This window comes from Eretmochelys imbricata, chromosome 4 (assembly GCF_965152235.1).
Source record: "Eretmochelys imbricata isolate rEreImb1 chromosome 4, rEreImb1.hap1, whole genome shotgun sequence".
Lineage (NCBI taxonomy): Eukaryota > Metazoa > Chordata > Testudines > Cheloniidae > Eretmochelys > Eretmochelys imbricata.
Window position 1 is genome coordinate 28195377 of NC_135575.1, and position 27019 is coordinate 28222395.

The 27019-nt window shown below is 40.6% G+C and overlaps 1 protein-coding gene across 1 annotated transcript in view; it reads right to left on the reverse strand.

Moving 5' to 3' along the window:
- UNC5C (unc-5 netrin receptor C) overlaps positions 1–27019 on the reverse strand; it is a 351092-nt gene that overhangs the window by 87416 nt on the left and 236657 nt on the right. The window contains exon 3 of the mRNA XM_077814388.1: positions 12112–12255. Within this exon, the coding sequence (XP_077670514.1) occupies positions 12112–12255 (144 nt within the window). The remainder of the gene's footprint in view (positions 1–12111; positions 12256–27019) is intronic.

The window sequence follows — 27019 nt, forward strand, 5'->3', positions numbered from 1 at the left end:
GTGTCATTCCCATGAAGCCTGATTGTTGCATTAGCAGCCATATCAGGCTTGGGAGAATCAAAAAGGTGATGGTTCATACAGCTGCACAATTTAAGCACTACATAAATTATTGCTTCCAAAGGTGCAACCTTTATGGCTGCAGGTAGGGCGTCACCTTGGAGCTTCTGTGGAAGTGGTTTTGGTTTGGCTAGAACTCTCAGCCTGTACAACAGATATTTTTCTTCTCCCCCGTCCTGTACAGGATGTGATGTAATGGAAAGAAATTCAGGTTTAAGGATTAAAATTCTGGGATGCAACTCTGCGCCCAACCCTACACTCCTTACCAATGTGCAGTCCCAGTGAAGTCAATGACTATTCTTGTGCCACATATTACAGGCACAGCACAAAACACACACATAGCACACTGGGGCGAGACTTCATTCCAAGACTCCTGAAATACCTAGGGACATCTGTTGCAATCAGGAAAGAGAGCCTCATTCACAACTGTGTTGAAATCAATGGTTTTCCACTACTGTAAAACTGGACTAATAAAATGGAGGGATCAATCTCTCAATGTAAACCCACATCTGAATTTCTTTGCTTTTTGGAGAGGAAAAATAGACCCATTTTGTGAAGCATCTTTAAATGGCTCAATTTTAAATTCCAGGTGTAATGCATCCTTAGTCTAAAAACAACTCAAAAATTATATTTTTTATCTCCCCAAGGTAACGGTTTCTGTGTACAAATCATTTTAACTCCTGGCATGATTCTGCTTCCCTTTTTTTTTTTTTCTTTTTTAAGCTTTCATCTTTGCAGTCAGCAAAGAATTACCTTTTTTCCATTTTATTTATTTATTTTTTTTTACAAACTGTATTTTATTCCTTCATTGTAGTTCTGGGTTTTACTGTGATGTGTGGGTGGGTAAAACTTTAAGGATATCCTTTATCATTTCTGAGAAAGGCGATAAGAGGCAGGGCAGACGCCTTCAAGGCAGTGCTAATGCAAGGGTGACTGATGAATAAGCATGAAAAACGGACACTTGTCAGCCAGGAATTAGATGTAAACCAGAAATGTACAGAACAATGCAGCATTAATGTCAGGAAAAGATGGATTTCTGCCCTTGGTAGACCTTAAAGACTCCTCACTTCTGTTCTGTGCTCTTTCCAGTAACTCTAACTAGGATTTTCCCTCTAAAACAAACATACCAATGTCTTCAGAAAATGATCAGGGCTTTTTAAAACATTCTTTTTCACCCAATTTTGATTTAGTGTGAGTTGATGTCATATAAGAGAAGAAGCAGTCTTTTGCAGAGATGCATTAAGGGAGATAAGTTTTTAAGAACATGAAAATTCTTCACTACAAAAGATTGTGTGTGTATATTTATATATACACACATACATATAAATATAAATATATATAAATGGTTTTGGTAGTTGTTTTTGGTTTTTTAACCTAATTTAATGGAGACACGAGTAAGAAAAATTTGCATATAAAGTTTGTATTCTGTTGGAGACAAATGGTCTAAAGGATGAAAGGACCAGTGTTGTTTTAATTTCCCTCATCCCCACAAAAGCTCATCAGGTTACCATAAATCACATACTTATGAAAATGAATTACATATTATATTTATTATTCCAACTATGTTTGAGTGATGCCAAGCTGAGTGGACAGGAGTGAAGGTCTTTTTACAATTGACAAAATTCTGAATTCAGCTCTCCTGTCTTCCATAATTTTGCTTCCATAATTTCCCACAATTTGGGACAAAACTGTGACACCTTTTTCTGAAAACACAGATTAGGGAGTTGAAATCTGGATTTTCAATTTCAAGGGCTAGAGGAGAAAAACAAAACTCAGGACTCTGTTCCATCAGCCACATTTCAGTTACTTCTTCCTGTTCACAGCTGAGTCTATGACCCTTGTATTTGAGATCAGTTGCACTGGCGGCTAGAGTAATAGAAAGGTTCCATAGCTTCTCTGAATTATTTTTTGATTTTGTCCTTGTGTGGTTCCAGTTTTTTGTTGTTACTTAGATCAAACCAGATTTCCAGTGAGACTGTGACACTAGTGTCATCAGCCTGTAATCTGGCAACTTCCTCTGAAACTGCTATCAATTGCTTTTATAAATTTCATGCCTCTCTCCGGAGAGCCGCTTGTGTAAAATGCATGCTGTGTTTTGATCAAAGCCATCCTCATGCTTGGTGCAAATTTCAACACAGTCCTTCTAGTTGGATGTAAATGTAGAGACACAGGACCACGGTCTCAGCTGGGCCCAAAGAACAATGGGCACAGCTGAAGAGGAGGGAAATAAGAGATCCCTTTGTGCCTCCAACTCAAAACTGAGGCCAGTTCTGCACCACCCTAGTCCCCTGTATAAAGACTGCTTTAAATGACACCAGCTGACAGTGGTCCCCAACTTCTAGCAACTGAGGAGTGCTGCAATGTAGGTATGCCCCAGAAAAACAGCCTTTCCTCAGCCATGCTCCCAACACCTGCAGCCAGTAGACGTGTGACAAAGAAGCCAAAGGACTCCCCTTTTCCGGGGGAAACTTACACGGACTAGATCCTCTGGCTTCATAAAGTTTTGTGAAACAGGCGCACAATTTTTAATGGAGCTCAAAATCCGGTCCACAATTTTTCTGAGAGTTCCACAGAATGTCAGTGGTGCTGGAGCATCAATCTTCCTTTTTCCGTCAACCAACCAGGCTGATGGTGGTGTCAGAATAATTTTTGAACGTACAATGTGCTAGGTGCTCCTTTCTAAAGAAGAGTTAGATTGTATGCTGAATACCCATAGGTAAGGAAATTAGGGTGACGGGACTCAAGAAGTTCTCTCCTCCTTCACTCATTTTATTTTTGTTATTTGAGCAAATGGCAAAGATATTCTTGAGATACTTCTTTGCATTCTTCGATGGCATCTTAAGCAACTTGGACACTATTTGAGCTTGAAGAATCTGAAGAGTCAGATTGTCTGCCCTTTCTCAGATTAATTGCTTGTTTTGCACTACTTCCTTCAACTTTAGGCATGTTGAGTCAGATAAATTCCTATATAACAATCACCGATTTCATAACTGATCAGCAACTTTCACATTTACTGCACTTAGAATGAGGAAAAGCCATCTAATGAATTCAGCACTGTAAAGATTGAAAAGTAGTGTGAGCTAGCCATTTTTACACAGAACCACATGATCTGATGCCTATCTGTCTTTCAAAAGTATCGAGATTCTTGCTCCCTTAACAGTTCACAACCCCATCCGCTTTCCCTACAGTTCAATGATAGTTGATTCCACTTACTTACAATCATCAATGGGCTCCATCTATTCCCCTTCCCTTCTAAGTGCGGGTCGACACTTAAAATGCTGCACTGATGCAGCTGCACCATGGTAGTGCTTAAGTGTAGACGCTCCTATGCCAATCGGAGACCTTCTCCCCTTGGCGTAGTTAATCTACCTCTACGACAGGTGGTAGCTATGTCGATAGGAGAACACAGGGTGTTAGGTTGCTAAAACTGCATTGCTCAGGGATGTGGATTTTTCACGCCCCGAACTACGTAGTTATACCAACATAAGTTTGTAGTGTAGACCTGGCCTAAGCTTCCAGATACATCTAAACCTCTTTATTTTTTCCTAGTAGGCATGATATGTTTTCTCATCACTTCCATTTTAACGTTTTAGAAGGTTCAAAGTTTTCCAATTAAAACTGAAAGCAGAGTCTAATATTTCTAGTATTTTCTTCAACTATATGTTATAATAATTAAAATGTGAATGTGAAGTTAAAATTTTTTCAAAAAAATCCATAAAACACTAGATTCAGTTTTACCTTGGAAAAAAACATAAAACAAAAACCTTGAATTTTTCACAGTGTTGGCAGGTCTTCTTTTGAAGAGCATAAATGTATCACAGGAAGTGTAGTAGCTAGTGATTTTAGGTGTGCATTTGCAATTAGTTGTGAAGCTAAAGTTATACCATACAGAAACTCTAAAGGCATTTCTGTAAGCAAAACACCCAAATTCTGCATAAACACTTTTTTTCTGATTCATTAATCTGTCTCTAGCAGCAGACTATCTCTATAGAAATATATGCACAAATCTTTAGTTAACTTTTTGATTGCTATATTTCCATCTCCTTCAGGGTTCAAGCAGGTTCTGTTGCAAGACATTGATTTGTATGAGACATGACAACATATGCAGGACATCCCCAACGCTCCCCCTGAAGGTATTAACACACACAAATTCAGAGATTTGTTAAATGAAAGTAACACTAACAATTACATTAATTTTAACTCAATGTGTTTTTAACTCAATATTGTGAAACCCTAAGGCTTGCATTTATTATATACCCTAATCATAACCCTTTTTCTAAGTGGACGTGGAGCTTGCCAAGCCAATTTGCAGCAGCCTTCTCAGTGAAGAGCAGAGCCTTCAAACCATCACCAAATCCGGCCAGATGGCAGTCATCATGATGTGTGACATTGTGTGCCTTTGACCACAGCTGTTTGTGGAATCCTCTTGTTGGCCCCATATGTGAAGGCTGGCCGTATGTTGAACTTGGCCTATTCAAATTTTTTTTCAGAAGAACCCATGACTGGCATGGCAAATCAAAACCAGGTACACATATGATCAGGTCAGTTATAGGAGATTTGTTTCTGATGTCAGCTACAGCCCATTCTTCATGCCATATCAATGTCGTAGAGAAATCTCGGCAGGGCAAATGGGCCTGCAACGGCTGGTGAAAACCACACCCTTGGGTGGTTGAAGAGGTCTGTGAAAGTGGTAGCTTGAGTTTGTCCTGGTATTCTCAACCAATCTGGCAGTAGCATCCTTGTGAGGGATGTGTGCAGCAGTGATGTTACTTAACATATGGAGCCACAGTACTGGTCTGGGTCGAATTGTCCCAGTTATGATGTGCAAAGTTGAGTGTAGCTGTGTGTCAACCAACTTGACATGAGACAAATGGAGCCAGATGGAGCACAATATTCTGCTGCAGACTAACAGAGAGCTAAACCAGATGATTAGAGAGTTTGCGTGTTGGCTCCTCATGAAGTGCTGGCCAGTTTGCTTAGAAGTTTGTTACGTATCCTCAACTTAGCTGCAGTTTTCCTCAGGTGGTTAAGATAAGGTGAGAGATTTATCTAGGTTTACTCCAAGGTAGACTGGGTGGGATTCGTGTTTCATGTGATGTCCATTGAGAAAGATAGATAGTTCCTGGTCTGTTTTAAAGATGGAACATATTCAAAACTGTCTTGGTTACACTGGGCTGTAAATGCACTAATTTACCATCAATTGCAGAATCGAAGCCATATGTATTAAAGAGAAAAGTATCCATATTTTGAGATGAGAGAGCTTGAAAGAGATATAGACCTGCTAGAAGAAGTTGCTTGACAAGAATGATTCTAGTGTAGTGAAAATGTAAAATGAGCTAATGCATACGATGAGTTCTAAAATGCCTTCTTTCTCTTTGAGACTTGTGATGGAGGAGGTCCATCTTTGGCTCAAGAGTAATCTCAACTCCAGACCATGTGGCCCAGTTCTCTCCACGCAGGATACAAGTAACACCCATTGACTGGGAATTACTCAACCTGTAGGGAAGCAGGAATCAGGTCCCCTCTTTAGTACTGCCCAATGTACACATCCCATGTATAACCAATTCCCTTCATTTTTTCATATTTCATGCTTCTGTGTGTTCTCAACTTCCTTTTAAATGTCCCGGCCTAGTTGTCCCATTTCCCCCAGATCTTATAACTAATACAGTACTCTCTAATATTTTGGTGGCAATGGAACTGTGTCTTCACTATATTGTCTGGGGTGCTAGAATACTGGGATGTGAAAGTAATGGGAAAACAGGTAATTCAGCGACATAATGTATGGCACAGAACCCCAGAATTAAAAGGTTCACTACCTGAGTGCCAGTAACGAACGTGTGATTATTTTCACATCTGTCTTTCTGTCCAACGTAAGTGGAGATAATCCATCACATAAACCAATCCACTTTCCTGAATCACATTAATCTTATCTGTATACAGTATGAGACATGTATATAAGCTACTATTTAAACTCCCTTCATTAAAAAAAAAAAAAAAAAAAAAGCAATTCTGGAAAAAAAGGCTTTTAGTTAAGTCTATAGAAAACTAATATAAAATTAAATACAAGTTTAATAAGCACAATTCCTTATAAAATAGCGATGTCTTAGTGGAAAAGAGCAATGTTTTTTTTTTAAGTTTCCATTTGTTTCCAAGACACTGGAAAGAAGCCAAAAATGAGAAGACATCTAAATTCATTATGCAAAAAGCCTGCTCCGATGAAATTAGGAGGAAAGCTATTTATTTCTCGCAGCAGGTTTTCAGCAACTCAGAAGTCGGACATACAGATACTGGCCTTGAGTGTGATTGTACATTTTCAGGAGCAAATCAAGTGTAACTTCAATGAATCTAGTGGAGTCACACCAATGTAAAACTGGTACAAGTGAGAAGATAATCAGGCCAATTTCATATTTATTCAATTGTGCTGTAAATTGATCAGATATGATCCTCAGTTGGGGTAAATTGGCCTGGCTCCACTAAAGTCAATGACACCAGTTATAGAACTGGCCCATAATTTAGGCCAAATCCTGCAGTACTTAATTAGTCTTTATCAAGTGAAACTTTTACCAGGTTTAATTCTATTCTTGGTTACATAGGCACAGCTCGCATCGATTTCTTTCAACAGGAATTTTGCTCAAGCAGAGAATGTAGGATTGTATCTATAGAATCAGATCAACATTTTTCAAATATTAGTTTTAAAATAATGCAGTGGTTTTGGACTTTTTTTTTAACAAAAGGAAAAAACTATCCCAACTCCTTTGTCTTCTCTCCATAAAACTGTAGTCTCTTAATTCAGGAACAAAAGTATATTTTAGGCCCAGTGTACATAACATTTAAAAGCATGTGAGCACTTCCGAGAGTCAATATAGCTAGAATGATGAGGAAAATTGTATTTGCACCATCTAATATCATGTATCCCAGACAACTAATTGCATTTCTCCAGCTCCACTATTACTCATTCTGTTTTTCCATTAGCTAGATTATTAAAATACCTAGGATTTTCAGGTCTAAACAGATCCTAGGGAATCTGACAGTTTACAAGGGTGAATCTCTTCCAGTCTCTTTGCTGTGGGGAGACCAAACTCTCCAGTGGAAGGATTCCAGGGAAAATCATGGAGTTTCCATTTCACTATTCAGGAATAACCTTCATAGAAGAGAATGGTCCAAACCTTAATTACAAATGGTCCAAAGCTGCAGACTTCACATCACCCAGTTCTACACACTGAAAGAAGTCACCATCTTGAGTTCTGAATCAGTTTTACTTCCAGTTTAAATTTCCAGCATGTGTATCCCTCTGAAAAACACCACTCTTTACTCCAAATTTAAAGATGCCTTCCCTCTTGACCAACGGAAGTTCTCTGCTTGGCTGATGTGATTTTTCAATTGACTTTTAGCAGAGAATTTCCTTTGACCAGGTTGTTATGTCCTTTCCGACACATGCCTGACCTTGAATTAAATAAATACAAGCTGCTTTTCCAGGATGCACATTCTTCACACTTTCAAATTACTTTTCAGTTAATTCTATTACATGGTCAATGAACAGAGATGTTGAATGCATTTTTTTGTTTTGTTTTAATGGACTTCAGAACTGGTCCTCCAGAGGATACAATAATTATACAGCCCTGCAAAGCAATAACACTGGTGGCCAGAATAGAAAAAAAAAAAAAAGAATCTTTCTTCTGAACATGCGAGAAAGGGCTAATTATGTCATCACGGTACGGTACGATTTGTGCTGAAATCACCAGCTACGGCTATTAATGTGAAGTAACTGTAGCACACAAAGCACTGTAGGGTTTCCCTCCCCCAAATATATTAGACTTCACTTTTTTGTGCTTATTAAAAATGAAAAATGTCTAGCCTGATGTCATAACACCACAAACAGTTGTGTTGCGTTTTGTTTCCTTCAAAACTCAGCATTGCGTGCTTACTGCAGGCAAATTTAAGGGCTGCAGGGATTCTATGCAGGTGCACAATATGGGGGAGAGTGTGAAGAGCCTCCACGCCCATTGCTTGTCCCAGATAATGACCAGAGCAGCACAAGGACTGTTCTTTCCTAACTCCGTAGTGCTCTGGGCCATGGTTCCCCAACAAGCACCAGACTGTGAAATTCACCAGCGTGAATAAATCATGCCCCCCAAGCAACGTAAGTTACACTGACATAAGAACTAGTGTGAACAGCGCTATGTCGGCAGGAGAGCTTCTCCCAGCGACATAGCTACCGCCACTTGTGGAGGCTGGAGTAATTAAGCTGATGGAAGAGCTCTCTCCCATTGGCTTAGACCACCTACATTAGAGCATTTACAGCAGTGGTGCAGCTGCACCCCTGCAAACTTCTTGGGTAACCATTCCCTCCGGCAGCAATGCTGGACCCTCCTACTGCCTTTTTAAATGTTGGCACCTTGGTCTGTCTGATGAGTGATACCTTATCATGCACAGCCTACCTTGGCGTGCCCAGAGGATGTAGGATTTGAGATTTCACAGTGATATGGGTATGGCTACAGCTGAATTTTTAGTTATGTTTCAAATCTAGTCTAGACAGGTGTGATGGGGTCTTCACCCCACACTATCCCGGAGAGGGTTATTGTGGCCCAAGATGGGTTAAGTAACCTGATAGACCATCCCGAGCGGGAGTTAGCCTTGATGATCAAGCACTGAGTGGGGATGAAGCCCAGCTGGGCAGGGGCAGGCAGGGCTGGTATAAGGTCAGGAAGCGAGGGCAGGACATGGTAGTACCTCTTCAGGCTTAGAGAGGGAAAGGAGAAAACTTGTGGGAGAGTAGAAGCCTGGGATCCTGGGCCTAAAGGAGGGGTTTACTCACAAGTGTGGTAGAGCAGAAGCCTGATAGGGCTGGAGTAGGAAAAGTCTCAGGAAAACAGCAGCAAGGTTTGGCACAGCGCAGACCTTAGCCACTGATCCTTGAGCTGGAACTTTAAGCAGTGGAATAGTCCCATGGGACCTGCTTAAAGTTAGGCATGTGCTTAAGTATCTTGCTGAAATAGGGCTTAGTTATGCTTGTGTCAATTCAGAGTCAATCCACTGAAATCAACTGAGCGACTCTGGATTAACACTGACATAACTGAGCCTAGAATTTGGCTAATTATTATTACCTTTTAGACAATAATGTCTCCGCTCACTGATGTACATACTGTATGTGTTTTGAGTCCATACAAATATTTATTATTTACCTATAAGGCCAGATGAAAATTTTGTAGTTTAAAATAGATGATTTTTCTGTGATTGTGCTTTTGCTGCTCGGCATAAATCTGCAGGCTAAATACTTAACACTGCAGCTCTTAGTCCTGTGAATAGAGGCTACAGGCCTGGGCCATAATTGTCCAAGAAGCCCCAAATCAAGGGAAAGTATGCAAAAAATCATCATCAAAAAGCAAAACTCAAAGTTCATAGGCTCAGTTCCACCATTTAAAAAAAAAAAACACTTAAGCACTATAAAAATTACTAGACTGACTTTCTCTCCCTCTCTCTCTTAAATGTGGTCAGAAATATCAATCACAAGCAAAGATTTTGGATGCCAATTTTCTGCCCAGAATGATTTTTTTACAGCTAAGTTATAAGCCTCTGAAAATAGGAGTTTATGATGAAATCACTGACAGACTCTTGGCTAAAGTGCAGTTGCTGTATATATACATATCTAATTTCATGAAAGGCAATTACACATCTGTAACTTTAACATTGCTCTGTTATCTTCATCTGATATACATTCAGACCCTTAATTGAAGTAAATATGATGGCTATCTGTCAAGTGCTAACTGGCAGGGCTCCAAAATCTACTAGGTGATTTAATACAGGTTTTGTAATCTAAAAAAGCTGTTGAAACTTTGCTAAAGCTCTCTGAAGCACAGTGCTAACATTTGGAATGGGTAGTTAAAGTTCACTGCTTTCCTGTCAGAAAGACCCTAAAGAACTCTAGAAATGTTTGTTTGCCCCGAGAAAAGGATTCAGTACAAAATGCTATAGATGAAACACTCCAGAATCAGGGGAAATTGGGATTCAATGCAGATTCTGTCAATATAGATATTTACAGTGCACTCATTGCTGTGATAGTGAAGTACCTAAGTACTCCTAAGAGTACCATGACATAATGAGCGGATAAAGTACAAGAAGGGGACTCAGGTTCTACTCCTCATTCTGCCACTTATCTGCTGGGGACATTGGGCAAGTCAATGTACCTCTGAGCCTCAATTTTCCTACCCTTGAAATGGGGACAATTATTAGAACTGAGTGAATAATAGATTTTTCGGTTCTGTAGTCAAAGCAAAATAAAAATAAAAAAACAAATTTGTTTTGGTTTGACCCAAAACAGAAATTTTTCATTTTTCTTGCTAAAACAAAAAAAGCAAAAATGTTTTGTTTCAGGTTAAATGACTTGTATCGTGCAACCCAAAACAAAATGTTTTATTTTCTTTGTGGATATTTTTTAATTTTTATTTTAATAAAGTAAGCCTACCTAAATTTCTGAACAAACCAGTGTTTCAAAATGAAAAGTCACAACCTTTTGTTTAAAAAATGTTGAAATGAAACGTTTGGACTTTTTCCTTTTTTTTTCCCCATTTTTTTTTAGTCAAAACTATTTGCTAAATTCAACCCAAAATCACGAATAGTTTTGGTCAATCCAAGCCTGTATGTTTTGGTGAATAAACTATTAGTCTGAAAATTTTTGCTCAGTTCTAATAATGGTACTGATTCCTCCATGGAAAGCTCTTTGTGATGTACTGATGAAAAGCATTACATGAGAGCCAGGTATTATTATCTGATGCAATAATATCTGAAAATCTGCTTACAAGTTGTCTGTGTCTGTATGATGGATGTGGCCGAAACCTTGCATCCAAACTCCACTGAACTCTGGGGAGATTCTTCTCCAGATCCATCTCTATATCCAAAATTTGTAGGCAAGATCCATTTCTAGTCAAGGAGCTTAGGTCACAGTGTTCAACTTGGGTACTTAAAATTAGCCTCCTAAATCTGTACCTAGACATGTAAATAAAATGGCTTGATTTGTAGGTGCATTGAGCAGCCTCAACCCAACTGACTTCACTGAGAGCAGGATGGAGTGCTAAAAAACCATTTGTAAGTGGCTTGAGGTGACACTATTTCATAGCAAAATGATAAGTAAACAGTCCTTCCTTAGTCTTCCTTCTTAAAGATGTTAAAGGTAAGGGATATGTTCCTTTTCCTGGAAGAGGAATTCTCTCCTCTTGTTCTAAAATCTTAGGCTATATTCAGTATAGACGAGCCAGACAAGTATCCAGCTGCTGGTGAACACTCACCAAACAATGTTTCTTTGTTCCTTTTTCCAAAGGCAGGTGAAATAATTTCTGAATTACGCAGCTTGCTTGCATTGTACTAAATAAAACTCACTTAATCTGCATGAAAGGGAAACGGGAATCCCCGCTGCAAATGCTGTATTACAAAGACAAGTCCCTCTTTGAAAATTAATGAACATTAAATATTTGTATTGTCAACTGAAGATTTGTTGTCTGGAGATTGGTTGTCCTGTTTTTTCATGGGTAGAATGAGAGTGGAGAAAGGATTTAAAACAAATATTGAGGCTAGTAACCATGCATAGCAAGGATGAAATGTTAAGAGTTAAGATGCCTATTTTTGCTATCATAGCTCCTCTCTGATTACAGTGATATGCTACATTTGGTCTCTGTTTGTCAGGCAAAAGCAGCATTATTAAATGGCTGCAGAGACACAAGGGAATTGTTCTTAGTCCATCACAGTGTTTGCTTTGAAAAATTCCAGCCCATCGGCTACAAACACTTTCCTTGCGTCGGGATCATTGCAGAACTTCACAAATAATTTGCTGTTGTTGGCTTTCTTTTTTCATAAACCTGAAAGGAGGAGGGTGCACATCTGGCTCTCAGAAACAAGAAATGATGAACTGACACATCTAAGTGCAATACTGGTGGTCTGAAGTCTGACATGCTGCATCAACCACCACAGAAGATTCAAGGCCTGTTCAGTGTATGTGGTTAGAAGCAAAAGTCCCCACCCAGACAACCCAGAGTCACTTCATCCCAGAGAAGAGGTACTCACATGCAATGCGAACATAGGCCTTTCGACTCTTAGTAGTGCCGGCAGAGCTCCAAGCGACACACTGGCACCAGTAATCTTCAGGTCCAAAGAGTTCTTCCACCTGCTGACGGGAAATCTCAATGCTCACTTCCCGAACAATCAAACCTGTCAGGATACAATTAATATCCCGAGTGTATTAGAGTTGGTGAAGCTATTGTTCAGAGTAATATATTAGAGTGTGCTTGTAAAACTCTTATGAGCCCTGGCTGATCATCTACTCAACAGCCCTTATCATGAGGAGAATGTTAAGAAAAACAACAACATTTTACTCACCCAACATTATAGGTGAGTGAATATTTTGCAAGACTCATTTATATCATGCATACACACACACACACACACATTATACATATAAACATAGGGCAGGTCCTCAGCTAGTGTAAGCCAGAGTAGCTCCATTGCTTCCATTTCCCATTGACACCAGGTGAGGATATGGCACAGTAGAATTTTAATATGAAACATGCTTCCCATCTTACACTCTTGGGAGCTGTGTAAAAACACAAGTCTCCTCCTTTAAAAAAAAAAATATCCTCCTGTTTGGGGATTCTGATGGACTGAAGTGCCAATGGAGCAACTCTTGTTCACTCTAACACTTAATTGTGCACAGCACCGTGGCTACACCCCTCATAAAAACAGAACAGTTGTCTACACTAATGGTCTCAAACCTCACAGTATAATTATTGTAAGCGGTATACTCTACACTACAAGGGTGTACTCTACACTACAGTATTGCACACCGCTGCGCTCTGCATTGCCCCCTAAAACATACCTTCCCACATACCCTCTCATAATGCAATCCTCAAAAATCTGCAATGACAACAACAGTGATGATAACCTGTCACTGCCATTACAAACCTAGCATTTACCCGGTTACCACACAGTGCTATCTAATGTGCAACATTTTTGCCTATTCTAAGTACAAGGAAATATTGTGGTATCTCAGATACTACTGCAATACCTGTTGGTTAGATGCTGACTTTTTAACACCAATTGACATACTCCATGTTTTGCATGATCCCACCCTTACAATTCACCAACCCTGTGAAAATGCTCTTCTCTTCAGTTTTAAAATGGCAGTCAAGGTATGGGGGGGGGAGGGGGAAATCTATGCACCACTTTTTAACATAGTTGCACTGTGTTGCTGATGCCAAAGTCTCAATAAACTTGTAGAGTGTGTCCATCCATAAAAAAAATCATCATTTCTAAAATGTCGTCCAACAAAGGACCTTAAGTATATAAACCTCACATACAAATATGTTGTATAGCGTGACTGATTCTCTTTTTCCTTACTGTAATGCCAGGAAATTTAATTAAAAGATACTTGATCTTAGTGTGCATACTTTGTCCCCATCACTGAGTAACTAACACAGGGTTATGCGTCTTTCCGCTGAACACAGACTTTCAGGCCAGCTACCCCCCAGCCTCTTACAACATGAATTACAAGGTGATATTCATAACATGAATGTTCCCAATTGTACAGCACAGAGCGCACTGAATGCTCTGGAAACCAAGCAAACCCTTGATTTTGCCTTCAGCCTCATAGAGGCTCTATTCAGGAAGGTGATGATTAATTAATATTTGTGCACATTTGTATACTGTCATTTATGCTGCACACTCTTTCCATCCAAAACTCGGTTAACAACGTAACATCATAAAAAACAACAACAGGAATTGAAGCACAAAATATCATACAGATTTTTGGTAGGAACTTTTTATAATCAGATGCATTTTCCTGCTAGGTATTATATAGCCTACTATCTTTTTAATTTCCTTATCTTTGACATGTTTGCCCAGGAAATTATAAGCTATTTTGAGGAAAAGACATACTAGCTTTTCTCCTTGAAACTAAACACTCAAAATTTGGTTGCTGTACTTAGACGAAGTAAAAACAAAATACGGCATATATATTTGGAAATGTGGCAAACACCACCTTCGAAAACTGCTTTGCTTTGAAGAGCTCAATTGTCTCCAACAGTGGTCCAGGGCTGTTCATTGTCCTGTCTATGAGGGAAAAATAGCTTTTATGTACAGGATGTGCCCAAAACAGGTTATGTTTTCACAGTGCAACTGCTGCTAGTCTAAAGATCTCTCACTTCAGTCCATTTCCACTTTTTATAGCCTCGAGAGCCTAGCAGTTACAATATTATGTTTTTACAAAGAGGCTGATTATAATGGAATTTGATGGAGCAGAGAGTTAGGTTACTATAGGGCTAAAGCAAGTAGTCTTAAAATTAAAGGACAGTACTGGTTAATAATGATTACAAAACGGACTTAAAATTCTGGATGCAAATGCAGTTTTCTGATATGTTGAAGATATGAAATATACATCATGTCAATAACATCCATTAAATACATAATGGCATAACTTTTATCTCTGGGTTCTGAATACATTCTCCATTTAACAACAACAAGCTAGTCTAGGCACTGCTTTTCTGGGACTAACTGAATTGCTCACAGGCTTCAGGTTGTTTGAAGTCTTTTGGTCTCAGAAATTGTGTGGTAGCCATCTCGAAGCACATTTTCTGTTCGTGTCTTATTGCTTAAAAGCGTGTGATCATAAATACAGTATCACCATATGGTTACGTCGTCTCTAAGCTAAACATTTTTTCTAGAATATATAGAAGATCAAATCAGTTTCTGAGACATCAGCTGGGGCGATATGCTATATGTATAGACAGTGAATGTAGAAATTTATGGGCCAGATTCTGACACACTTAATTTTTGCTAAGTAGCACCTTACTCCATTAGGAACCACACTGATTACTTCTGGTGTAAGGTACTAAACTGTGTCAGTAAGCACTGGGGCTGACTGGCAGCAGGAGCCCCAGCCACTGGGGCTGACAGCGATTTCTGAGTAAAATTATTAACACTGACTCATGATCTCAGGATAGAACTCTCAAAGGTCAAGAAATCCTGACCTTTGAGTATTCTATCCCGAGTCATGAGTCAGGCTTCATTTTACTTTGAAATCGCATCTCTCACGATTAATTCACAGAGTTGGCATGTCTGGCAGAAGGTGACCCTGCATGATTCCTCCTGAACTTTCACAGACTGTAAGGGTCTGATTCTGCTGGCCTTGCCCTTACTCATGCTCAGTACTGCCTCATTTCACAAGGAGTCTCAGTGATTGAAAAGGAATGTCTTACCTAGTAAAGTACCACTCGACCTAAGAAAAGGTGGCAGAATCTGGCTGTAGGGTCATACAACTAGGAATGGGGTAATTTTCCTCTGTGTTGTGACTGGTCAGAATCCTATTGGTGTCACGTAAAAAATAATCCCTACCACGGTCGCACTTTCTAATTGTTTTAGGAAACATTTAATTTGAGGTATCTCAGACAGCAGCTGACCTATTATCATGCTGAAATGATGCTATATAGATCCCACAGAAGGCCTGGTACAGTTTCTGTACATTCACCCAGTACTGTACTGCTTAAAAACCTCACCGGAGAATAATTATAGCATGATAACCTTGAGAGAAGGACTTCTAAGAGAGATCTTGATCTTACCACTACTGTAGGTGCTTCTACTATTCAGTCACAGGAAACAGATTGAATTCATTTCATAACGTTCCTCATGAGCCACCTTCTGCATTACAAATGTCGTTCTAAGGACTCAGTTGATTTGCAATGTAACTTTTAAGGGAGGTCAAAATGTGGATGTTAAATCCTGACAACGTCCCATTAAACACTGTATGAGACCCAGAGACTGACAGAAACAGTAGAATAAACTAAATTTTCTCTTCATCCCTTGCTGCTTTCTTAGTGCTTTGGTTTTTACAGAACTACACATATCCTGGTTTAAAGTTAACCCAGCCTTCATACTCACACCGGGCCAACTTGTGCACGGATTTACACCTCATGCAACCTCACTAATTGCATGGGATACAAGTCAGCGTAGAATTTGCTCCACATCACACACTTTATAGCCCATTTTTAGAGGGCTTCTATATTTGCTCTCACAGACTCTGAGTGTGCCTGTTTGGGTATGCAATTCTATGTCTAGCTGCCTGACTACATACGGATGCACATACTTGTGAGCGCAAAATTAGAAGCCATTTTGAAACACTTTCCACTGTGTCTCTGCCACATACACTACACACAAAGGAGGATTCGATAGTTCGAATGACTGGTAGTTGCTTACGGACACCTCTAGGTCACCAATTCAAATCCACCCCGCATCAGTAATAACTGAAACATGTTACCATCCCACAGATGTTTCATTTCTACTGTGAAATGAGTTGATAGTTTCAGTCAAGTTCCCAGCATACAGGTATCCACATCACAGAATAAAACCCCATTCACAACTGCATATCTGCCAATAGCCTGACAAAATTCCAGTAAATTGAAAATTTGCATAAATTAATATATTTGCATAAATTCAAACATTAACCACCAGAAGCAGATGCCTTCCTATTTTATAGTTATGCAATAACAAACCCAATTGTAGGGAGATAACTGAATGCATTTGTGGGCAGCTAGATGGTATGATAGGTTCCTTACACTGTAGGTAAATTCAATAAATAAAGATACCATCTTTATTAAAAGCTTCCCTGCTGTGGTTACAGTATAGCTCCTACTCTCTTTCATGGCAATAAATAGAAATAAGATGATCGGTGGGGAGGGGGAATCTTTGCTTGTACTATCTCCTCCTTTGGGGTTTATCCCTTGGCCTACATGCCCACCTGGGGACATAAGGGGAATATACACTTCTACCCCTGTGCAGGCTACCTAGACCTTGGATGCAGCCATCCTCGAATGAGTAGGTGTTGTGACCCATTACCACCCCCAACTTGCAGCAGGGTGGTGGTAGTGTGGAGCCCTAAAGTGAGAAGTCAAAGTAGAAAGTCAAGCCATTTGAATCAGTTTTGTATAAGAAGTGCTAATGACATCTTATGAATGTACATCAGAAAGAAATGGATCCATAAAAAACATGCCTTCCCATTTTCAGTTCACAAGTATTTGATCTCTGACCTCCATAAACAACTTGAAAAATTGCAAGGGAGCCCCAAGAACTGCTCAAAGTTTTGAAACTGAAATAAAAGAAAATGAAAAAGTTCAGAAGGGAGAACAAGGAAAAGGAGAGAAATGCTTGCTTAGAATTCTACCTTGTGGATTTGGATAATTTAAATTATGAGAGAAATCTGGGAAAGAGAAGATGACTTTGGAACTGTTTAGTTTCAGGGATATTTACACACACCAATCACTCAGATTTCATATAAAATCCGCCCACACACAGCACTGAGCCTGCCATCAGAAAAATCCATTACATTTCTGGAACTTCCCTGTAGAAAGGGCCAAACACCTCTAGCCTGAAAAGAAACATAGTGCACTTGGCAAGTCTGAAACTGGCATTAATTGGCATCACTTTGGCACTTTCAGAAGAGATCCCCAGGACTGAACAACCTTCTAACTCCTTCAGGTTGTCCCTCCAGGTGAGGACTGAGGCATATTGAAGAGGAGGTTAAGGACAACTAGCACTGAAGGTGCCTGTTTTACACCAGTTCTGTGAATTAAGAGAAGGCCTCAATCTTCAGGGCTGTCAATCTAGCACTATTCACCAGCACTACATGCCTCTTATCACATTTTAATGGAAAATTATACTTCTTCTGGGCTGGATTGTAACTTGGACTACACACCCATGCAAGCGAGTGAAAGAGATAGACCTTTCCTTACATTCCTACACTGTTTACTTTGACATCTGTGGGTGGGGAATGGGTGGGAAGAGGCACAGAATAGATGGAGCCTTGGCTAAATCTGCCTAACTGCTGAGTGGTACAGCTAAGTGAGCACAGGAGGTTGGAGGGATAATCATTTGCAGCTGGTAGAGGAGAACAGCTAATCACTTTCCCTCCTGGAGCAAAGGGACAGCAGGGAGGGAATTATTATAGACACAGCCCTTTACTATAACTTGCATTCTAGATACACAGTCTAGCAAAGACACATTCTGATGATCCCAAAGTGCTTAACATAATATATTAACTGATTAAGTAAACTATGGGTCGATTCAAAGGCAGGAGCTACACCTCATTTTTTCAATGTCCATAAATGTCATGTAATCATATAATATTATGGTATTACATAATTAGTAACTGTAATAACAATTAATGGGTTCTATTTTGCGCCCATTGAATTAAACGGACAAACTCCTAATGATTTCCATAGCAGTATATATATCACCGACACTATTTTATATATCTCACTGTGCCCACCACTAAAATTCATTCACTCCTGTGGTGAAACCCAATAACTGCTTTATCGGGCACAACAACCCTATACAATAGTTTAGGATGGGCAATGAAGAATACCGTATTAACTTGAAAGTCTAAGAGAAATTTCAGCAAAGCAAAATTTAATTATCCAGCACAGAATGTGTCCAGGTGAGCAGGGTTAATATCTGCACTCTACAGGGCTCCTTTGTGCCAAAACTTATTTTGATGTTATTTAAGGTACATGGAAAATTTGATATTAATGTGTGTGTGTATGTGTGTGTGTTCAGCTGCAAGTATAAACTCGGTTTCCAAATTGTGAGAATCTGTACGTGTAATTTTTTCTGTTAATGGATTCTCTTTTGTGTTTTTGTGCTTTCAATTGGCCAAGAGATACTTCAATTAGTAATCAAATATGCCAGAGAATGCATCTCCCAGGAGACAGCAACTTGTCACCCACCATGCCTGGGGCGAGGAAATATTGTGTGATACGTGCATTCTAAATAACTATGTTAGTAATACCTTGCACTTACAAAGTGCCTTCCAACCAAAGATCTTAAGGTGCACTACAACAGTGTGTAAATATGTACATCTGCATTTCACAGACGATGAAAATGACACAGTGTAAGATAAAGGGATTTGCTCAAGGTCACAAAATAAATCAGTGCCGACGCCTGTAACAGAACCCCTGTTTTCTGTTCCCCAGATCTCTGTTCCCCAGATCCCTGTTCTAGCCACTAGCACTAGACTATGATGTCTCATAGCTGCCTGCACGGGTGAAAATCATGACCCCACTGAAGTCAATAAGAGTTCTGCAATTGCTTCAATGAGGCCAGGATTTCATCCATATTAGTTCAGCTCCAACTAAGAGTCCAATAGCATTTATAATTGGCAGTTACTCAGAATCAGCTTTATGCCTTATCCAAAAAAGTCAGATTTTTCCCTATCTTATCAAACTGGCCAAGAGCACAACCCAAAGTGATAGGACTGCAGATGTACTTAATAAAAGGTTCACCTAGTGCTTGTTACTACATTTGGTCTCCTATGGTAAAACTTAGTGATTCAAGCAGAGTACGGGCAACATTTTCACTTAGTGGTGACTCAGAATATCTATCTGACGTACTGTTCAGTCACAGACTCAGTAAACAGTCCATTTTTGGAAGGGGGGGCCTGAATAATTTTACTCAATGAAATATTTTTATAATAAATAAGTTAAATCAATACTCTGTGACGATGGAAACTTGTTTACAAGCTTTCAGAGATGGATCTCTCACAGCCATAGAATGACTCTGTTCAAACGCTTCAAAGTACTTCAAAGCACCAAAGTACGGTGTCTGGTGTTTCAAAAATTAATAAATAGGCTGAGCACAAATAGGACTGCTTCAAATATAATGACTCTTGCTGAGAAAAAAGGATATCTCTGCATTTTGTTGGGACAGAGATGACGGCAAGCCTCTTGTATACTTCGTTTTCTAAACCCATCAACTGCAATCTTTACAACAAAGAAATAAGAAATAAAAATATTTAGAAATAAATAAATAAATAAAGCTAAGTGACTTAAAACCCCTCCAACAACCATGCACCCTGTCATTGCATGCATCTGCTCTTTCTGACTTCCCAGTAATGGCTGCTGGGCAAATGGCACCCAGAGGAACTAGGTGAATACTGCAAACAATTTTCTGTAACTATTAGCTCAGATTTTTAAATGAATAGCTTCCAGCTATGGTTTTGCCCTCTGTAGCCTTATCCTCACTAGGAAGAAAGGTGCATTCTTAACTCGAGTCAGCTAACTTGAACTTTACGGTTGACTTAGAACAACGCTTCCTCAGCTCTCGTCCCCTAATGCCCCTACTCGACTTGTGCTACATTGATGACATCTTCAACATCTGGACCCATGGAAAAGAAGCCCTAGAGGAATTCCACCATGATTTCAACAATTTCCATCCCACCATCAACCTCAGCCTGGACCAGTCCACACAAGAGATCCACTTCCTGGACACTACGGTGCTAATAAGCGATGGTCACATAAACACCATCCTATACCAGAAACGTACTGACCGCTATGCTTACCTACATGCCTCCAGCTTTCATCCAGACCACACCACACGATCCATTGTCTACAGCCAAGCTCTAAGATACAACCGCATTTGCTCCAACCCCTCAGACAGAGACAAACACCTACAAGATCTCTATCAAGCGTTCTTGCAACTACAATACCCACCTGCTGAAGTGAAGAAACAGATTGACAGAGCCAGAAGAGTACCCATAAGTTACCTACTACAGGACAGGCCCAACAAAGAAAATAACAGAAAACCGTCATCTTCAGCCCCCAACTAAAACCTCTCCAACACATCATCAAGGATCTACAACCTATCCTGAAGGACGATCCATCACTCTCACAGATCTTGGGAGACAGGCCAGTCCTTGCTTACAGACAGCCCCCCAACCTGAAGCAAATACTCACCAGCAACCACACACCACACAACAGAACCACTAACCCAGGAACCTACCCTTGCAACAAAGCTTGTTGTCAACTGTGTCCACATATCTATTCAGGGGACACCATCATAGAGCCTAATCACCATCACCCACACTATTAGAGGCTCGTTCACCTGCACATCTACCAATGTGATATATGCCATCATGTGCCAGCAATGCCCCTCTGCCATGTACATGGGGCAAACTGGACAGTCTCTACATAAAAGAATAAATGGACACAAATCAGATGTCATGAATTATAACATTCAAAAACCAGTCGGAGAACACTTCAATCTCTTTGGTCACTCGATTACAGACCTAAAAGTTGCAATTCTTCAACAAAAAAACTTCCAAAACAGACTCCAACGAGAGACTGCTGAATTGGAATTAGTTTGCAAACTGGACACAAGTAACTTAGGCTTGAATAAAGACTGGGAATGGATGTGTCATTACACGAAGTAAAACTATTCCCTGCCCCCAGCACTGTTGCTCAGATGTTCTTGTCAACTGCTGGAAATGACCCAACTTGATTATCACTACAAAAAGCTCCACCCCCCCCCCCAGCCCGTTCTCCTGCTGGTAATAGCTCACCTTACCTGATCACTCTCGTTACAGTGTGTATGATAACATCCATTGTTTCATGTTCTCTGTGTATATAAAATCTCCCCACTGTATTTTCCATTGCATGCATCCAATGAAGTGAGCTGTAGCTCACGAAAGCTTATGCTCAAATAAATTTGTTAGTCTCTAAGGTGCCACAAGTACTCCTTTTCTTCTAACTTGAAGAAACATTCTAGTGAAGGCAAGGCGGTTAGAGCCAAGAGCTAGCAGGTGAAGTAAACCCTGGAAGAACCTGAATTCCTGTTTCCCTTGTGGGTGGGGATCAGGCATTTCCTGATCAGCCCCTGGCCCTCATCATCCCTGTGGCTCTCCCCCTATCCTTCTTGTTCCGTAGGGACTCCCTTTCTGTAATGGAAGTAGCCTGAGGATCACTGGTAACTGGTCCTTCTCTGAGAGGGTATCACAAGGTGGAAGGCTGCTGGAAAGAGGAGATTCACTTTCTCTCTATTTCTTAGCTTAGTCCCTTTTCCCTGAATGCCTTAAAGTCAGTTTTCATAAGCCCCACAGACTCTGAGGCAGAGTTTGGACTGAAATCCCTCTGGAGGATCTAAGAGAGCAGCTGGATCTCATTCAGCTTTTCCTTGTGAGGGCAGTATCAGGTGCCAGTGCATCCGGTGGTATTGTGGAGGCAGCTGCACACCAGTGCCTGGGCAGAAATGCTATTAGGCCTATGAGGCCTGTTGCATTCTTTTCTGTGCTCATGCCTTTCTCTCAGCTCCAAAGGTAATAGAGTGACCAGACAGCAGGTGTGAAAAATCGGGACGGGAGTGGGGGGTAATAGCCTATATAAGAAAAAGACCCAAAAATCGGGACCGTCCCTGTAAAATCGGGACATCTGGTCACCCTAAAAGGTTATGACGCTCCACCTGCTCGAGACAGAGGTAACGGGCTCTGGGAGCCAAGAACACCCTGCGTCTAAAGGGGATGATATCATCAAAAGATCTAACTGTACTGTCTTTGCCTGCGGGCAGAGAGGAACTTTATCCACATATCTGGACTGCTACAGAAGACCAGAGAGAGGAATATTATATGATATCATGATCAAAGAGAGGAATATATACAATTTTATTATCATCATGATCTCACGCACAGTCTACCTAGAACACAGAGGCACAAATTCTAAACTCAAGCACAAATTCTAATCCTAATCCAGAGGCCAAGTAGCGGGAGTGGACTCTATATATGTTCAGAGGCAAAGTGGAAAGGAATCCTTTCTCCTCAGGTCACAGAGTGGCTCTGGAGATGCTCTGCAGAGGCTACGCCTGTCCTGTGGCTAGCGTAGCACCTGATTCTCTGGTGGTAAGTGCCCTCCTTTTCTTGCATCCCCTCTCCAAATCTTGCTTCCTCCCCCTTGTGCAGGAAACCTGCACCAATTTAGCTGCCGGGGACTGTCTGTGCAGACAGGTGTAGAATTTGAAGGTTCAGGTTTTACTGCACATTTGCGGTAGCTGTAGAAGAGCCCCAGTAACACACACCCCTTCCCCTCAGCAGACATATGAGCTGGTATATCTTTAAAACAACATTGAGCTGGCTATTCTTGCTGTTAAAAATATTTTCACACACAAAGGAAATACACAACAAAAATCCTTCTATGGAGACAATTTCCAGTTCCACCCCACTTGTACAAAATGTCTACAAAATGCACCAAAAATGAGTGATTCTCTCACACATTTAGTGCCATATGCTCATGCTTTTTGGGTTTCTTCCCCCTCCTTGGTGCAAATTAATAATCCTACTACAATTTATCTCTCCAGAAATTTCAGTACAATTGTTCATCTATACTTACATTGGAATCTATAATTTCTGAAATAATATAGGGCCCTCGTCCATGAACACATCTGCATTTGTGTCAAGCCATAGCAGCTCAGGGCTTCCTGTCATTCAGCAGTCACCGCGGTCACATTTGGTGGTCCCTTAGCAATACTTTGACGGACTGGTACCACTAAAAGGGAGCATAGGGGAGGGGATGTTCAGAGGGAAAGGCATGACAGAGAGTGACTGTATTAGTTACTCCAGGTCTTGACAGAAAGCCCAATGCTTTTTCTGTGGTTGAGGCGTGTGTGACAGTGGTGTTTTTTTTTTTAGAGGCTAGAAAAAAAACCTGCCAGAGGTTCATGTTTTACATAAAGCTGTAGTTGAGACTTCACAAAGAAAATCTATGCACTTTTTATTTCTGGTTCAGAAGATTTACACGCTCTTTCTAATGATCTGGGCCTTCAGCACTGGGTAATGCTTCCCAGTCCCCAGCTTAGTGCTCATGTAAAATTGAAGCACTTTTGAGGCAGTTTCGAGCCTACAGATGAATCTCAATGTGCAGGCAAAAGGCATAATGGCTGTTTAGCACTTTGCAAGAAGAGGCTGAGGAAATCATGAAAAAAATAAACAAACAAACAACTATTGAACTGCAGCCATCTGTGAAGCCAACAGAGAGCTTCTGAATTTTGAAAAGCATGTTTACATTGCGTTCGTGTAACCAAGGAAGGGAAGATTAAAAATAAATGTGATTTTTTTCCTCACAAAAGGTATGTATATATGCCAAGGTTCTTTCAGTTTGGGGTGACCGTGTACACACACACCCCCCACCTAATTTCAGTGAGTTTTGAGAAGTGTACTGATGTACAAGTGCCTTATTTCCATGATCTTGTTGCAGTGTCACAGTTCAGTGGCTGTTATAGATGTTGTGGGAATAAGGACAATCAACAACGTGGCACAAGGAGTCACAGGGGAGCCTTTCTGAGTAGTTGTCCTTTTTCTTAGTCCATGATGTGGCAGAACAGGGCAGGGGGGAGAAGTGTAAAATCACCATTTTTTTCTTTTGGCAGTTAGGGATTGCATTTCACAGTCGACTTAGAAATCTTGAGAACTTAAAAAGAAAGAAACAACAAACAATAAACAAAGGACACGCAGCTGCTTTCAAAGGTTCTTTTGTCCAGTGCACTGTCAAGTTAAGTGACTTTCACCAGATAGATATGCAGTGGCTCTGAGAATTTACTGCCTGTTCCCACATCCATAGTGTTCTCAGGTCTTGGCCAGGCTAACAGTGAGAGCGCCACCTCCTGACCAACAAGAGATATTTTTTAGTTTGTAGGAGATAAAAGAATTATCACAGCGAGGGGTGGGGGTGTGAAAAGGCAGCATAGTGGTGACAGTGGGACTGCATGGGATGTAAGTCAGTGCAGAATTTGGTCCAGAGAATCAAACCACTGAAAGGTGAAATAGACCTTTTGGGTTATATATGTGAAAATTTTCAGAAGTATCCAGAAATTTTGCTTGCCTCCATTTTTCCGGGTGCCCAGCTTGAGACCCATGGTTTCAACTCTTCGTTGACGCCTTAGTCAAAGCACATCACAAAGCACTAAATCCAAATGAAAACACAATCCCTTTCAATAAATCATTGCCCCTCAGCCCTGACAAATCTAACACCCTCAATCAGTGGTGCAAACAACCCCACTTAAAACCTCCAAATGTTCAAGATGCTAAACCAGCACCAGTACAACCAACACACAAGAAATTGGGAAGAACAAGTCAAAAACAGCAACAAGAGTTTTGAATGGAAAGAATCAAGGAGGGCTGGGGATTTGTAGATAATTTGAGACTGCGGTGAGCGTGGAAGTGTCACAGGGTCCCTACTGGGAGTTGGATGGGATCAACAGGAAGGTAGGCTGTAGCAAAATTGACAGCTGGAGGGGATAAAAGACATGGAGATAATCAGTGTGGGCATCCTCAAATGGCTCAAATTAATGAGATAAAATCCAGGCAGCTCATTTCTTAACCAAAAATAACTTTACTTGTTCTCTCATTACTGCACATCAGGGACCCAATCCACAACACAGCCGGAGAGAAGAGCAGCATACACCCCCTCTGCTGGACAAACAAGGGAGCAGAGACAGAGAACACCAGACAGGGAAGATAGCTGAGTGGAAGTTAACCCTGCTGTAACAACTAAATAAAATAATAAAATAATAATAATACATAAATAGTGGCTTTTATCCATAGGTTCCCAAAGCATTTTCCACAAGTGAGCAAGCATTATTATTCCCATTTTACAGATGAGGAAACTGAGCCACAGAGCGGTTGAGTGATTTGCGCAAGGACACACTGAGTCAATAGCAAAGTCTACTTTAGAATCCAAGACTTCTGACTCCCCAGTCCGGTGTCCTATCCCATGGATCCCACTGCCCCTCACAGAAGCAGCATTAACTCCTCCTCATTGGCTGCTAGCCCCCATGAAGACGTTGTAGGATACAGATATGAAATGGACAGGCAATGGCAGAAAACTTGTCTGCAAGAGAGGAAAGGACCTGGAGGCAATGAAGACAGTTCTAGGATCCTCATGCTTGCCTTCTGCTTTCTTTTGGATTCTGGGAATCAGTGAGGGTTGAGGACCTTAGCCTCTTCCCACACTAAATGAATGAAAATTCCTCTTCTTGCAGCATAGGGTGTGGAAGAACTTTATAAGAAGTGACCTTATATGGTTTCCAGGAAAGCCTCTCTCTTCTTGTGAGTTTCTGCCACAGGAGGGAATATCCAGCCCAGTGTTCTTAATCCACACAACCTCATAAAACTTAATTTATCTGAAGTAATTATAAAGTGCTTTATTATTATATTTTCCCCTGCTGTGTGAAGCATTTGGGATTTTTGTAGCGTAAAGTTTGCTTTTGCACCTGCAAAAGCATCCACCATCTTGAATTTGTTTCTCAGAACATAGCAATTCCCTATTCTTAATTCTGAAGCATTAAAAACTACTTTTTATCTGTACAGTTGTGTTATTTTCACTATATTCAAGCTAAAAGTAGAAAGCTTTTTCCACTTTGAAAAATGGCCACAGGGGTCTTGCTGTTGGCTGCTACCTTGGTCTTCATCCGCAGAGGGCCAAGTTCCCTGCAGCTGGTTTTGAAGCTGTAAAAGCTGTGGAGTAGATAAAGCTTTTATTGTACTAATGATGCTTATTCTCACACAATCTTCATCCTCATGAGAGGTTCCTATATGGCTACTGGGAGTGATGTGGAAGAAGAGGGAGGCTTGAGTGACATTTAAAGTGATAGCACTCTCAAATGTTTGTGTGTGTGTGTGGGGGGGGAACATTTGTGTGGTTTTATTATTAATTATTATTATGTATTAAAGAAAAAACAAAGTAAATGTCTGTAGCTCTAGCCCCGGAGACAGCGCCTATGCAAGGAGCCGCAATTAACCTCAAAAGAGCCGCATGCGGCTCTGGAGCCACAGGTTGGCCACCCCTGCCTCAGACTCATTATGCCTCCTCTCTGCCAGTGAGTTCCACTCTGCAAGTTTGAGGGATCCCCTGCCTAGCATTCAAAGGTCCTTATTCTGCCTTGCTCCTTCTTGTGAGCTCTGAAGAAGGGATAAACAGAATCCATATGCCATCTTCTCCCTGTGCACCTGAGCAAGAGAATGCATCAGCAAAACACTAACATTAGCTAAATGACCTAAAGTGCCTATTAGTTAGCAGCTGCAGCACTAGGAAATAAAGGTTTCAAATGTTCTTTTCTCCTTGGTTGAAGGAGAGGAAGACTAAGAGTATATCAGGGGCACTGCAATGTACAA